Source organism: Manihot esculenta, chromosome 6, assembly GCF_001659605.2.
Source record: "Manihot esculenta cultivar AM560-2 chromosome 6, M.esculenta_v8, whole genome shotgun sequence".
In the NCBI taxonomy this organism is placed as follows: domain Eukaryota; kingdom Viridiplantae; phylum Streptophyta; class Magnoliopsida; order Malpighiales; family Euphorbiaceae; genus Manihot; species Manihot esculenta.
The window spans coordinates 25,434,806-25,449,351 of NC_035166.2; the positions used below are offsets into that span (position 1 = coordinate 25,434,806).

General features: G+C 34.4%; 2 protein-coding genes across 2 annotated transcripts; one reads left to right on the forward strand and one right to left on the reverse strand.

Moving 5' to 3' along the window:
• The first annotated feature begins 794 nt into the window (after nt 1-794).
• On the forward strand, nt 795-6,337 carry LOC110616572 (proteasome subunit alpha type-4). Its single transcript, XM_021758987.2, has 2 exons — nt 795-952; nt 2,458-6,337. Exon 2 carries the CDS (start codon nt 2,469-2,471, stop codon nt 3,219-3,221), a length of 753 nt encoding a protein of 250 aa, XP_021614679.1. The 5' UTR covers nt 795-952; nt 2,458-2,468; the 3' UTR covers nt 3,222-6,337.
• Nucleotides 6,338-6,618: 281 nt separating this feature from the next.
• Nucleotides 6,619-10,398, reverse strand: LOC110618081 (ubiquitin-conjugating enzyme E2 27). Its single transcript, XM_021761111.2, has 5 exons — nt 10,016-10,398; nt 9,396-9,444; nt 8,571-8,730; nt 7,491-7,580; nt 6,619-7,058 (listed from the first exon to the last, which is right to left on the reverse strand). The coding sequence occupies exons 1-5, from the start codon at nt 10,191-10,193 to the stop codon at nt 6,951-6,953; spliced, it is 585 nt and encodes a 194-aa protein (XP_021616803.1). The 5' UTR covers nt 10,194-10,398; the 3' UTR covers nt 6,619-6,950.
• Nucleotides 10,399-14,546: the final 4,148 nt, after the last annotated feature.

A 14,546-nucleotide genomic window follows, 5' to 3' on the forward strand; every position in this document is an offset into this window, starting at 1 on the left:
GTCGGAGTGGATGCCGTGAACACCCAACATCATCTCACATTCTCTTCTTTGTAGATCTATCCAATCACAATGTAATTTCATTTCAATCACGTCATCAATTTAATCTCTATAACATCACTTATATTTAAATGTCATAATATACTGTATAATGCAATAAAATTAATTTTTTTACTGAAATTAATTGAACATTTAATTAAATTACATATATTGTCATATAACAAACATAAACTGCATTAAAAAATAATATACTTTTATTAGTGGTACAATTTTTTAGACACTAATAATTTATTATATTTTATAATAAAAAAGACAATTTGTATACTGATAATGCTAATTTATATTTTAAATTTTTTTATTATATAAAAAGCATAGTATAAATGGAAGTGTAAAACACAATAAATTGAAAAATATATTAGATTTGTTATGCGATCATAAAACTTCGACCATCTGAAGGACAAGTTACATAAAATTTGGTCAAATTGATTACAATCTTGAACATCTAGTAAAAAAAGTAAATGTTACAAGAGTATTTTTTTATAATTTATTCTTAATATTAATATTTTAATTTAAAATATTAAATATTAATTTTAAAAATACTGTGAAACAGAGCCATATATTCAGAATATGAGATTAATGATACATTTTTAATCACTATAAAAAGCCATATTACACTTGTGACATCATGCTTTTGCCTTTAGAGTTAATGAATATACGTATTGGGGCTGATTTGTAATTGGTTAAAATACTGGCAAACAGTTTTATGCAAAATATTAAAAATACCAGTCAGACGGCGTCGTTGCAACGTCCCTTTTACAGTTCCACTCCCATCGAAAAGCTGGCCAACAAGACAGAAAAGGATCAAATACTAGCTTCGCCAGTCTCTGGTTAATCGCTCACTCAATTTCTATATCGCTCGCAGCTTCATCCGCTAGTCAGCCTCCCAAAACATCAGGTAAGTAAAGCATTATCACTTATCACTATCTCCATTTCACTTCGTTTTTTTAAAATTGATGAACTGATCTATTCTAGGGAACCCCTAATAATTCTTCCCTTTTCCTGTAATCTCAAATGTAATCTGACTATCAACACTTCGAATTCAACAATCCTTGTTTTTCTTTTGTCCTTTTGAGTGCAATGCAGTTTCCATTTGGCTTGTAGATCTCATTGCATGTAGATCATGTGGACTAACCCTAGATTTCTTCTTTTAATTCAGACCTTGAGGCTTATTTGCTATACTTCTTTGTTTTTATTATTATATAATAATCCATTGCAGTTCATAGACCGTTGGCGTAATTGTTTAATTGTTTTAGAATCTTTTTGGAAAGCCGAAAAGATGGAATTCTTCAGTTCCAAGCCAAGCTAAATGTTCTTTAAGAGGTTATTTGTTTGGAACAAATGAATACCTACAATGCAAGTTGCAAATTTTGCTGGGTCTGTTTGGGACAGTGACTCTGTTGTCCATGAAGAGTTTACTTTATGCATCATGAAGCATGTAATTATATTTCTATCTTATCTTATTTTCATCTCCTGGAAATTCTTTCGCCGAAAGTACATCTGATCTTAGGATCATGCGTTGAAACAGATTTTTTACAATCTTTTTTATTATTTTACCTGGATTAATCATCTGTTACAGTCCGAAATGCCCTGGTTGTAAGAAAACCTTTTATAAGAAATCCTCTTAAAGTCTTAAAGCTAAAGGATAATTCTTCTTAGATTTGTTTGGTTGATCTACAATGAGAAAGTAGAATAATCTGATTGGATGGTTCTAGTACATACTCTGAATTTACAGGTTTTAACTTGGTGGGTGCTAACTTGATCATACATAACATCTACTGGTAGTAACTGATATTCAGTTGTATGTTGTACTAATACTTGCCAATTATATTCGTAGTGCACTATGAAATTGTTCATCAACTAACTTCGTTTTCAATTTATAAAGTTTGCTTTAGGCTGATTTTAACATCTAGGGAATTTTATGGTGGTTTCCTATCAAATTTCACTTCTTTGTGCTTATGGGACTGCAGTGCTTGAAAGTGCTAAGTTGGTTCACTGATGCAATCATATTGTTGGAAGTGTTTAAATGGTTGAAAATTCATGCTTCTCATGGTCCTAGAATCTATGAAGTCCTTTTTTAAAGCTAAATTCTCATATTTGTTTGCAATAACCTAATTTAAATTATGCAAGTTACTTTTGTGATGATAAATAATAGAACAAGCATACATGATTATGTTGTTCTGATAAGTGCTGTGAACATGTACTCTGTATTTTATTGGCTTGGCATGCTTATTCATTATTAATTGTTTGTGGCATTCTGAATGCTTAGATTTTTCTGCCGTCTATTTTATGCATTGTTTACCCTGATATATTTCTTTGATAATTTTGAAACATGTCATCTGGTTTTGTGTGCACAAGTTATTGTATCTTAACAGGTGACTTAACTATTTGTTTTATGTTTAGTGTGATATAAAATGTCTCGAAGATATGATAGCCGAACAACAATTTTCTCCCCCGAAGGTCGTCTATACCAAGTAGAGTATGCAATGGAGGCCATTGGGAATGCAGGAACTGCAATTGGTATTTTGTCAAAAGATGGGGTTGTCTTGGTTGGTGAAAAGAAGGTCACCTCTAAACTCCTTCAGACTTCAACGTCAACTGAGAAGATGTACAAGATTGATGACCATGTAGCTTGTGCTGTTGCTGGCATAATGTCTGATGCCAACATCCTTATCAACATGGCTAGAGTTCAAGCCCAGCGCTATACTTATGCCTACCAGGAACCAATGCCTGTTGAACAGCTTGTGCAATCTCTGTGTGATACCAAACAAGGTTACACACAATTTGGTGGTCTTCGTCCCTTTGGTGTCTCATTTCTCTTTGCAGGGTGGGACAAAAATTTTGGTTTCCAGCTTTTCATGAGTGATCCCAGTGGAAACTATGGTGGTTGGAAGGCTGCAGCCATTGGAGCAAACAACCAGGCAGCACAGTCAATGTTGAAACAGGACTACAAGGATGATATCACAAGAGAAGAGGCAGTTCAGCTGGCGCTAAAGGTGCTCAGCAAGACAATGGACAGTACAAGTCTTACTTCTGATAAGCTTGAATTGGCTGAGGTCTTCCTCCTGCCCTCTGGAGAAGTAAAGTACCAGGTTCGTTCACCAGACTCCCTGAGCAAGTTACTAGTGAAGTTTGGAGTGACTCAAGCTCCTGCAGAGGCCTCTTAGTTACTGTACTTTTTCTTTTAGATTTTTTGAGGAGTATTTTGGTACATGTATGTCAAATTACGTTCTTGATGCAACTTTTTCCCAAATGATGTTCTTGTTTTAACTTGACTAAACTAATATTGATGCCCAATTGCCCATGTTGGACCTGGTCGATAAGGATCAGTCTCGATTACATGTAGAGGCATTTCTATGGAACAAATAGTATTGCCTAGGCAGTTCATTGACCTTGAGAATTGAGAAATGTCTTATTTCTAGTTTACTTCATTTTGATATGCGTTGCATGTGCATTTACTTTTACTTTTTGTGCATTTAAGATCACTAGCGTTTTATCACTTTTGAGTATGCCTTGGAGTTATTATCCATAGTTTAGTGTTACACTTGCTCTTACGGATGAAAACAGTACTTTTGACATTGAAGTATCGGGAGTTAATATGATAGGCCTAGGGGTGCTCTTAATTAACAATTTTAAGTAATTACATTTACATTATTATTATTATTATTATTATTACATATGTGGCCTATCAAATTGTGGAGGGAAGGGTTTGGGTGGTTAATCTACAGATGGAATGTGTTTACCTTTCTTTTTCTCTTAAGTTACATGTAATTCAGTAACTCCTAAATTGAAGATGCGTCAAGAAAAGGGTGGAGTAAAACAAATAGGACTTTGCAGAGAATTGTAGAGGTGAAAGTGACAAAACTAGCAAAAGATTTTTTGGAATAGGAAGGTGGTGATGCCCACATGGCCAGTAGTTTTCTAACTGGATTCCAGAGGTGTCATCCCTTATCCCTGTCCGTTAGCATCTTAGCAAATATCACGCTGGCTGGGTCATAGCAGTTTGCAACAACTGCTCAAATGTGAAAAAATGTGAAAAAGATTGAATGTGTTCGTCTGTTCTCTTCGCCATTTTCTAGTGTAAACACATATTCATACAATAGGAATGTTTACTAATGGAAAAATAAAACAAGAAGACAAGCTATGTGAATACTGAATGGTGGCATGACGTTGACGTGCTCTCTATTTTTTTTTTAAAATATACATGTTAAATTATAGGAAAACAAGAATAAAATTGAACTCTAAGAATCTCAGTATAATTCGTTCATTTAAATATTAGAGCTTTTTTTATAAATAATTTGTCAGGTTCAGGGCAAAATATGAATGGTTCAAAAGATATAAAGCAAAATATAATATTTTGGTAGAATAAAGCGTTTTGGAAAAAGAAAAGACAGGCCATGAATCATGATAAGTCAAGTTTGATTTTTTTTTTTTATTCACAAATAATAATTGTTTGTGGGCACCTAAACAGTGCAACCATTTTAACAAACGCCAGTGGATGTGCCCAAACCTTTACATCTGAGATTGAAAGGGTTGGGGTTTGAATCTGCATTAATCATTACTCCTTTCATTTGCACTTGTTACTGCCATAAAGATAACGCAACAATTGCTGTAGTGTTTCCTTCCTTCGCTGCCTTTACTTTCCCTCCGTTGACGTGTTCTTTCTTCTCATTTCCACCGTAGTTTAACCTTGTTTAAAAAATTTATTACTCATATGTCCAAATCTTGATCTGGACAGGTAAGAAATTCTACTTGTTTGTTCACAGACAATTGTCCTAGATGAACAACAATGGTGTTTGGTTTTGAATTTATATCACCAACATTGCCTTCTGTTGACTGTCATCAATGTATCTATCATCGATGTGAAAAGTAGACGATCTGTCGTTCACAAAATTCAACAAAATTCCACTATTTGACTTGTCGTTCAAATACAACACATTTGATACAAAAACGCAAGAAAGCTCCATATCGAAAAAATTATTGTTTAATTTCTTTAGCGTAGCTTGAGTTGCCGTTGATTTTTGTAGATGAGCAAGTACTGGTCCTCGTCACCAGCATGTATTACTAGCTACTCTGACTCGCTCCATTTCCTTGCTGAAAAGGTCAAGAATGTGAAAGATTTAGATTATTCTTGCCCAATATTTATGAAAACTACAAAAGAAAAGTATGCTTCCATGTCCTTTTTTTCTTTAAAAAAAAATCAGCATAAACAACGTAAAAGTCAATTACGTTCAGTCCTCCAATTTAATTTAAATTAAATTAAACCTTAATGTTTTTCAGAGTTGCAGAATTGAATTTGATTTGAATCGGTTGATGTAACATCAATTACAAGTGTTTTACTGTTTGGCGAAAGGATTTGATCCGTAGAAACAAAGCACAGCAAAGGCAAAAGAAGAGTAAGATTAAAATGGGTAAGAAATCCCAGAAAGGCAAGTAAATGAGGACTGCAGTGAATGAATCAGTGAGTATCTTTAGGGATAGCATATTTTGGGTGTTTGCAAATTTGGGAAGTGTGGAGATTTGATTTTAGATTTGAAGATGGCAACTGCCCATTCCATCATCATATGTTTTGATGTTCTTCTCAATGCAATCAAATGAATTATACTTTCAATTTCTCTTTGCTCAATTTCTCTTTGCTGTATTGAAACTTATTGTCAATTATTAATAAGAGCGAGTGGTCCTGCTCACTACATGAAGGAAGAGTCCATATGTATTTATTATTGAATAAAAACAAAACCAAGGCAATTGTAGTCCTCATGTTAGAGTTGTAGTGAAGTGAGGAGCATACCAGTATCCAAAGCAAAATAACTGGCAGTGAAAGAGCCACCTTAGTCAATTTTGAGTGACAAATGTCATCTCTCTATTTGGTAATTTTTGGTCCCGTGGATAGGGGAAGATTCAAGGTCCCTGTCTTACTTATCTATTAACAACATCAGCATTTGCTATTCCCATCACTCAGATCCATTCTCTTACTCTCCCTGCAATTGCTTTCTTTGCCTGCAAGTTGAAGGCAAAAATGGGGTGTTGCTTAGATGGAGATGATTTGTTGGTCTCTCTGTTGCTGGCTCTAGTCTTGGCAATGCTCATCTTTGTCATCTGTCAACCTCCCCGTCCAAGAAGAGTCGCTCTTTATTGTACCTCTTGAATTTTGCATCAGCTAAGTGTTTTGCGTTGCATTTTTTTATCCATTATTACTCGTTAGTTCGCCAAGGTGTTCTGTATGACTATGTATTTTCTCCGACTATCGTCTAGTAAATTATAATAAAAAGGTAAGCTGCTATTACGAGTGTTGTTATTTAACTAAATAGAAAAATATTATAATACATAGCTGTATAAGATGCCAATATGATGGATAATAAAGGGCAAGAATTGCATGGATGACACCGCGACAAGACTTGAAGTACCCCAAGGTTTCGAAGCTTATCAGTGGCCAGCAACTGTATATGGGTAATTATGCAAGTTGAATAACTATGTTCCATAAAATCTTTCAATTAACACAGTAAGTTCATGAATAGAAAGCAATAGTCATCCTCCTCCAATAATTAAGAGAAAAGAAACAGGCAGTTAAGCAAAGAAATAAAGCACTGGATAAAGAGTTTTCATTGATGAAAACAAAGTTGAGACACGTTTGAACATTTAAAATTTTCATTTACTTTACGAGCTACTAACAACATAACTAGCTTTTAGCAGCTCCATCCATACAGAGTAGGATGCGGCGACCTATTAATGGGATCCGACATCAAGCAGCCATGTTTAGGAGGGTAAGGCAAAGGTAGAACGGTCCAAGAGAATTTGGGGAAATCTACATTGGGGGAAAGACTTGATTGTGAAAACTATGCTCGTATGAACCTTCCGTGTCTTGATAAAACAATCATCATTGGCATCAATCTCCTTTCTTAGCCAGAAAGAAGCTTTTCAAGTGCCAAATTTTCATCACCACCAACAGCATCTAGCGCGCTCCTGACTATAGCTTCAAGAAAGCCCATCTCGACGAGTTTCTGCACCTACACCGATCCAACACTCTCTTATCAAGTCTTCTACTCCAAAATTAAATAATCCATTCTAGAAATTTGTAAAAGATGATACAAAGATTTGGATAAGGCTATTGAGAACTCGATCTCAATGAGAATGAGCTTCACAACCATTAGATTTTATTTTCATCTAAATTTGTACATTAATTATATAAACTTTGACGAATTATGCATAAATCTCAAGTATAATATTTAATGTAATGCTTATTAAACTAGTCTCATATAAGATTGAGCTTATTTTAGACACACCCCAAAGAACTTCCCTGCCATAAGGGAAGTATCTAATTTTAGAATGGTGCAACTCTCATGAGTATGCTAAAAATATTGTAGAATTAGAGATACTAAAATTTATTATGAAGAGAGTGCAGGAAAGGGACCAAACAAACAAAATGAGACTAGCAATACCTTTTCCTCAACCCCAAGGGATGAGGTCTTGGCAAAATTTTCTGTCCAGTAGCGGGCTGTGGCAACAAAAGTTTGATAGTCTTTAAGGTACTGCAATGTCCACAGAAACTAACTTAAAAGGTGAAGTAGAAATTTAAGTCAATTACAAACAGACACCCACTTTAAAGCAAGACTGACAGCAGAAATAGGTTTACATTGAATTGCATGAGGGTGCATCAGAAATCTGGCACAAACTTCATTATTTTTTCAACTACCCAATTACCCTCAAAGCATATAAGTTATAACCCGAAGTCTAGAATCCTTGACCAATTCTCACACATAAACCATTAAAGTCAATGAATTATGAAACACACATATATCTCATAAATGATGCATGAAACACAAAAAATACACAGTAAGTTCATAAACTTACTAGAACTGATATGCATGCAGTTCATGGTCTTTAAAAATCCAAAACTTAGTTTCCCACCGCCTTTCTCCTCCATTTGGTTGGCTGTAATGTAATGCAATACAATCAAATTTCCTATTAAATTTTAATAAAAAATTTGATTGCATTACATTATATTACGGCTACCAAACACACTCTTCTTTCTTGCAGTAAATGCAAGACACAATTTCCAGAAACTAGATACTTGTTCAAGCTCAGATCTTCAGCAGAACTAAACAATTTCACAAATAAATTCCATGCCAAGCCTTCTAAACAAAACAATTGCATGAATACAATCACTGATAATTCAAAACACGCAACCAAACATGAAATCTCAATAGAAACTGGGAGGCTGGGCAAAAACTACAAGAACTCGAGGAATAGAAAGGCAAAAAAAAAAAAGAAGAAGAAGAAACCAAGGAGAGTAAAAATGTATACTTGGTTGCAAAGTTTTCTAAAGTCCAAAATACTCAATTGCACAAAAGCTGCTGCAATCAATGCGGAGAGGGTAAAGAAAGGGATGGGAGGTGGGGGGAGAGATGCAGACAGAGGAAAAAATAAAACCCCAGAATGATCTATTGACTTATAAATTACAGTGTTATTAACTAAATCCAAATTAAGATGCCAAAGCTAAGAATTGCAGCAAACCACACCTGCTGTGCTACTACGGCATCTTGAGGGTCATCAGGTTGAGGAGCAGAAAGTAATGCTTGGATAGAAAGTAGTGCTGTCTTTAGAGTGAGTGCTGGGCTCCATTGATCTTTCAAAATGTCCAGGCAAATTGCCCCGCTCTGGCTGCTAATATTAGGGTGCCTTAAGCAGGAAAATCACAATACAGAAAATGATTGCAGAGTTAGTCATCTCATACGTCAACTCAAAATTCTGTGCCACTATATGCATCCACTAATCTTCAATTTGAAACCAATACAATTAATTTTAAAGGCTTAAGATGGCACATGAGTGGAGAATGAAAATGCTAATGGACAATTACAATTCCTCCTGAACACCACAGAACCTAAAACGATCTTCATGTAATGATAGAAATTACAAGTGGCTTCTGAATTCAAAGACCAGCGTAAACATAAAATTGCATATTTAGATTTCAGAGCACCCTGAAAAGATCAGCACATCTACTGCAAATATAACATAGTAAAAGGAAAGAGAATGTTAGGGCAAAAGATTAATGTTACATCATGCAACAAGATGCACCCCTGCAAAATTGATCCTTAACTTTTAAATCCATCCCATGCATAAACCAATAGCATCCTTAATTTTAAGGCGATCAAAGGTGCCAATTCTCTAGACTTTTTACAATACTGCCACTCCAATAATTAAGAAGACATAGATAATAAAAAATAATAAACATGAGGAATATATAGAGAAGAAAAATTCTTGTAGCTCATAATCATGCTGTCAAAACCTCGCCATACACTACAATCGACCTGAGATAATAGCAGAATAGGAAAATTATTACCTACCAGACTTTTGTTGTGAACTGCATTTTTGGAGGCTCAAAAGGATATCCATCTACAAAAAGAATAGAGAATCACTAATGCAAGTCAATAGAAGATATTTTTTTAACCTCCTAATTTGTAAATATATCAATTAATAAGGCAACCAATTTAGCTAGTCTTAATGAGTATTTGTGCGGGAAAAAAACTTGCACAATGTTTGGCCAAGTCCATAGTCCTTTATCCTGAATTCTAACAACCAAGCAATTAGGCCTACTGCACATGCATTTAAAAGTCAACAGATTGCTAAAGCAGTTATCCGATAAAGCTAAAATTCTAATACCCTATAATCATATCAAACTCGTATCCAGTATCTAAGAGTAACAGTAGCAGGTGAACAATTAAACCTAACCCAAAAAAAAAAAAAACCATCACCAACAAATGAAATGATTTCAATTTCAAGCGCGACGCTTTATTTTGTGGAATTTTCTTTTTCTTCAAATGAAGAAACAGAAATAATACTTAAATGCAGCTCAGTTAAGAGAAATCCCAACAAAATTAGCATAAAGCAAGTCGGATAAGCAGAAAAACAATTTGAACCCAGAGACATACGACAGAACTGTGAAGCAACGAGTTTGTGTATATACCCGGCAGGGAAATATCAATTTGGAAAGTGCCACCTTCGTAAGGAGTTCCCATTGGTCCAGGAATGGTGCCGGTCAAGCGAGAAAGATTCTCTGATTTAGGGGTGACTCTGATGCCAGAGGATTCTATGTCTCTACTACATTCTTGAAGTTCCTTTTGAACACGAGAAAAATCGATCATCCTGAATTGAGTGATGAGAGATATAGAAACCCTAATAGAGTGCAAGGTGGATGAAAATAAGGGAAGAAGAGAAGAGGAGAGAAAGAGAATAAAAGGCACTTCCTCTGTCTCTCTCTCAGTCCTTTTAGATGCTTCGCCTTCGCGTCTTCGCCACCACTTTAAGAGAGAGAGGATGCGAAATGATGAGAAAAAGAGACGCCCACATCGTTTACTTAAAAATAAAAATAGCAAAACCACAAATTATATCGAGGAAGAAATAAAAAATATTTTCGAAAATTGAAATTAAAGTTAAATGCTTTAAATAATTTCAAATTACTTTTCAACAACGTTTTAATTTTATAATAGCAAAATAAACAGAAAGTCTCAATAATAACAAAATAATGAGATTAAACTTAAAATTCTTAAAACAATTTACATTCAATCAAATCTAATTTTCTTTAATTTTTCATATCTGAATGTAGATGGAAGTTTCCTTTGTTTAAAATAAAAAAACTTTTTTAATTTTTCAAAACAAGTTTAGCTAATAAAAAATTTAAAAAATTACACTTTAAGAATTTTTATTGCTTTTAAGTTTTTGTTACAAGAATATTAAATAACAATTTTTTCATTTTTAATGTGTAAATAATAAAAAAAATTATTTTTATTGAAAAAACGTTTCTTATATGTAAATATATTTTCTGAAAATCGTAAATTGCTACTTTTTGGGCCTTGATTCCAGATAAGGCCCATATCGCTTAACATTGTCCAAGTTCTGTGGTGCGGTCTATATATATATATATATATATCTGTTATTGTGATTCCGAATTTCAGAATTTTTTTTTTATATGGAAAATTTAACTGCTTTTTATTTAACCGATCCTCCCTTTTATCTATAAATTTTTTTATTTTATTTTTTATTAATAATATTTAAAAAAATTAAAATTCAATTAAACCAGACTAATAAGTCTCCCAATATACTAAATCTAAATATTAAATGAAAACCTGAGAAAAAATATTTTAAATATTTAAAAGATAATTTATTTTAAAATATATTTTATCAGCTATTAAATCTATCATTTTTCCAACGGTTTTGTTACAAATATGTTGATATTTATAACCACAATGAATTAAAATTAATTATTTTAATCTATGTTTAATTAATAATAAATTGTAGAATTAATAAAAATATATATATATTTAAGACTTAATTCACCTTTCTAAATATATATACGAGTTCATTTAAATAAATCTTAAGAAATTTCAATTTTACTCAATTTCTGATTTTTATTTAAAAAATATACATTTGATTTTTATTATATTTAAAAATTAAAATATTTATTCCCTATTTATTATGAGTTGCCTAGAAAATAAAGCAAAAGTATGTAGGTGGGGTGATGATGATGGCACGAATATTTTATAAATTGTGATTCAAACATAATTCTGCAAAATATTATTTTAATATTATTAGAAAAGATAATTAAAAAATTATTTGATCATTGGTAAAAAAACAAATTATTTATTTTATTTTATAAAGAAAACATACAAATTTTAATTTAAAAATAAATATTAAACTTATTAGATGTTTAATAATTAATTTTCTGCGTCTAAGAGCAATATTAAACTAACACTAACATGATATGGGCCAAACTTTGGCACTCGGTGCTTGAGGTTCGGCAGCTACCGCCTTCATTTCAATGTTGTCCGCCACGTTTTATTTTATAAGAAACTAATGTAAATAAATTTTATATAATTATATATATTTATTTGCAAAATATGTTTTTAACGTGAAATTTATTAAAATAATAAGTTTCTTTGTTTCAAATAAAAAAATAATAATCAAAATCATAAAATTCCTAATATAAGATGTTAGGCTTTATCTCTTTGGATGCTTGCAATCATCATAAGAAAACGTTAAATATATTAACTATAAAGTGATGTTACAGATATTATATTATGATATGGTTGGAATACATATGCAGTGTGATTAGATAGAATTAAAAATGAGAATGTAACGCAGTAGTAGGTACTCACAGTAATTATTTCAATACTCAAATCAGAATATCGAATGAAATAGAGAATATAATTAATTATTTACACTTTGAGTAATTTTAAAGAATAGTGTACATTTTTCTATGTGATTCTTCTCCTTTCATATCATACGAAAGTGAAAATAAATATAGTAGTTTTTTATAATCCGATGGTGATATGACCGGTTACTTAGTATGGATATCGCCAGTTAATAGGTTAGTAATCTCGCGATTATAGGCATAATGGGATACGTTGAGTTGTGCTTGATAACGGTAACACCATGCTGAGACTCGACTTATCGAGAGAGGCGAGTGTTTGAGGATGAACCGGGTGTTAAAGTGTTTGAATCTTCCTTTCTTCGGACTAGATTGCATTTCCTACTAATCAGGTCCTTGCCACGTAGCCCTGTCTTGTGGTGACAGTTCATGACTTACTTTGGGGCGATCGTTATGTAGTATCAGAGGTCCCTCCACTAGTTTTTGATTTTTCATATTCGAAGTAGATAGTTGTTTTTGAGGTCTGGAGCACGTGGCCTCCTAAGATTGATTTTTTATTGCTCACGTCGTTTCACCTATTTAGCCTCTAAATGATAACTATATTGCTTATTGTGTCGCATTTAAAGTTTTCCATCGAAGCTGTCTTATAAAAGCCCTTCTTCTTCTCCAAATACCATTTTTGCTATCTTTGCTATCAGAAAAACTCATTCTGCAACTTCTTTCCCGCTTATACTCTTGACGGTAATATATTTTTTACTTTTTCTTCAATATGAATAGAAATATTTCTTCTTCTCTTTCCCCTAGTGGAGGGTTCTTCCTCTAGCTTCCCCTCTGATGGCTCCATCCTAGCATCAGTCCCTATCGTTCTGTTGAGGGAGGCCCTAGAAAATTACGGCGGCTTTATTAGTGAGACCCCGTCTGTCCTCTGGGCAATGTAGACCGTCTCTATAATACTTATCAAATTCCTCAAGAGACTTTCTGGGTCTTAGCTCCTTCTCCACATGTCCGTGTGAGTGACTTGATTCCTGCTGAGAATACTATCATTATCTTTGATGAGCAATTAAAGGCGGGTCTCTGATTCTCTATGGACCCTTTTTTGTGGATGTCCTTCAATTCTACGAGCTTTCGATTGCCAAACTTCATCGTAATAGCAGGAGAATCCCAATGGCTTTCCGATTCGTCTGCCTCAATAATCACATCAAACCGAGTGTAGCGCTTTTCTCTCAATTATACCAGTTGGGTACCCGCAAAAACAAAGAGCTTTGATACTTCAGCAGTCGAAAGCACTTAACCGTGTTTGACTGGATACCTTCCTCCTTGAAGCGATGAAAAACTAAATTTTTTATCTTCCATCACTGGACGCCGAGGGAATTTGGGCATCTTCAAATAAGTTGACATTATTGGGTCGAATTGAAGAAGGATGGGATCCATCCGAGAAGGGAAGAGGACGAAACTTTAGCCTTTTTCTTAACGATGGCAAAATCCCTAAATAAAATGGACATCACCCAGGCAATGAAAAATGTCATTTTGTCTTGGCAGAGCCATCTGCAAGCAAGCTAGAGTCAGGGTCCTCACCTGCCAAGCTTTTCTAGCCTTGGGGAAGATACTTTCCTGGCTCGAGATCAAGGTACTTCTCTTTTTGTCTTTTTTTATATTTCGAACTGCCTCACTTACTTTTCTCTTTTTTTGCAGATATGGCTGGGTCTCGAAGCAAATTTTTTGAAATAGCGCGTACTACCTGCAAAGGCAAGGTTATTGCTGGAGCTACTAGCCCCCCTACTAAGCACACTCATCTTGCGAAAAGAGGTGATCATGCTTCCTCCTCCCCCGCTCCCACCTGCAATAGAAGAGTCCGCCCATCTACAGCCCGAGTCTTCTACCCTAGGTGCTTTTGCCTCTACCCCAGCTTCTGAGCTTCCTCCTGATGTCCCCACCCCCTCTGCACCTGCTACTATGAGCATGGGGGTTGAATTTTCCTAGTCTTTTAGCATCCAAAGCCTAGCCTTGGCACTTAACTAGGTGCCTCACTCCTTGATGATCCTACTCTAGGCCTCTTGCTAATTAAAAGTACTCTGAGGCCTGCAGATTGCCACCACCTGAATAAGGTCAAGATAGATGCGCTTTTTGATAATACTATGCATTCTGCACTGGAGGGTGCCCTCTGCACCTATATGGCCAAAGAGTGTCACAAAGCCTTAAGGTGAGAGTTGGCGCTAATGAGATGGACATGAGGCTTTTGGCCGAGGAATGTTCAAGGTTGAAGGCTCATGTCAATGAAGTCGAAGGTACCATAAAGGAGACACTAGAGTCGGTGGACAAGTTTCGTGCCAACCTCGATGAGGCCATCACT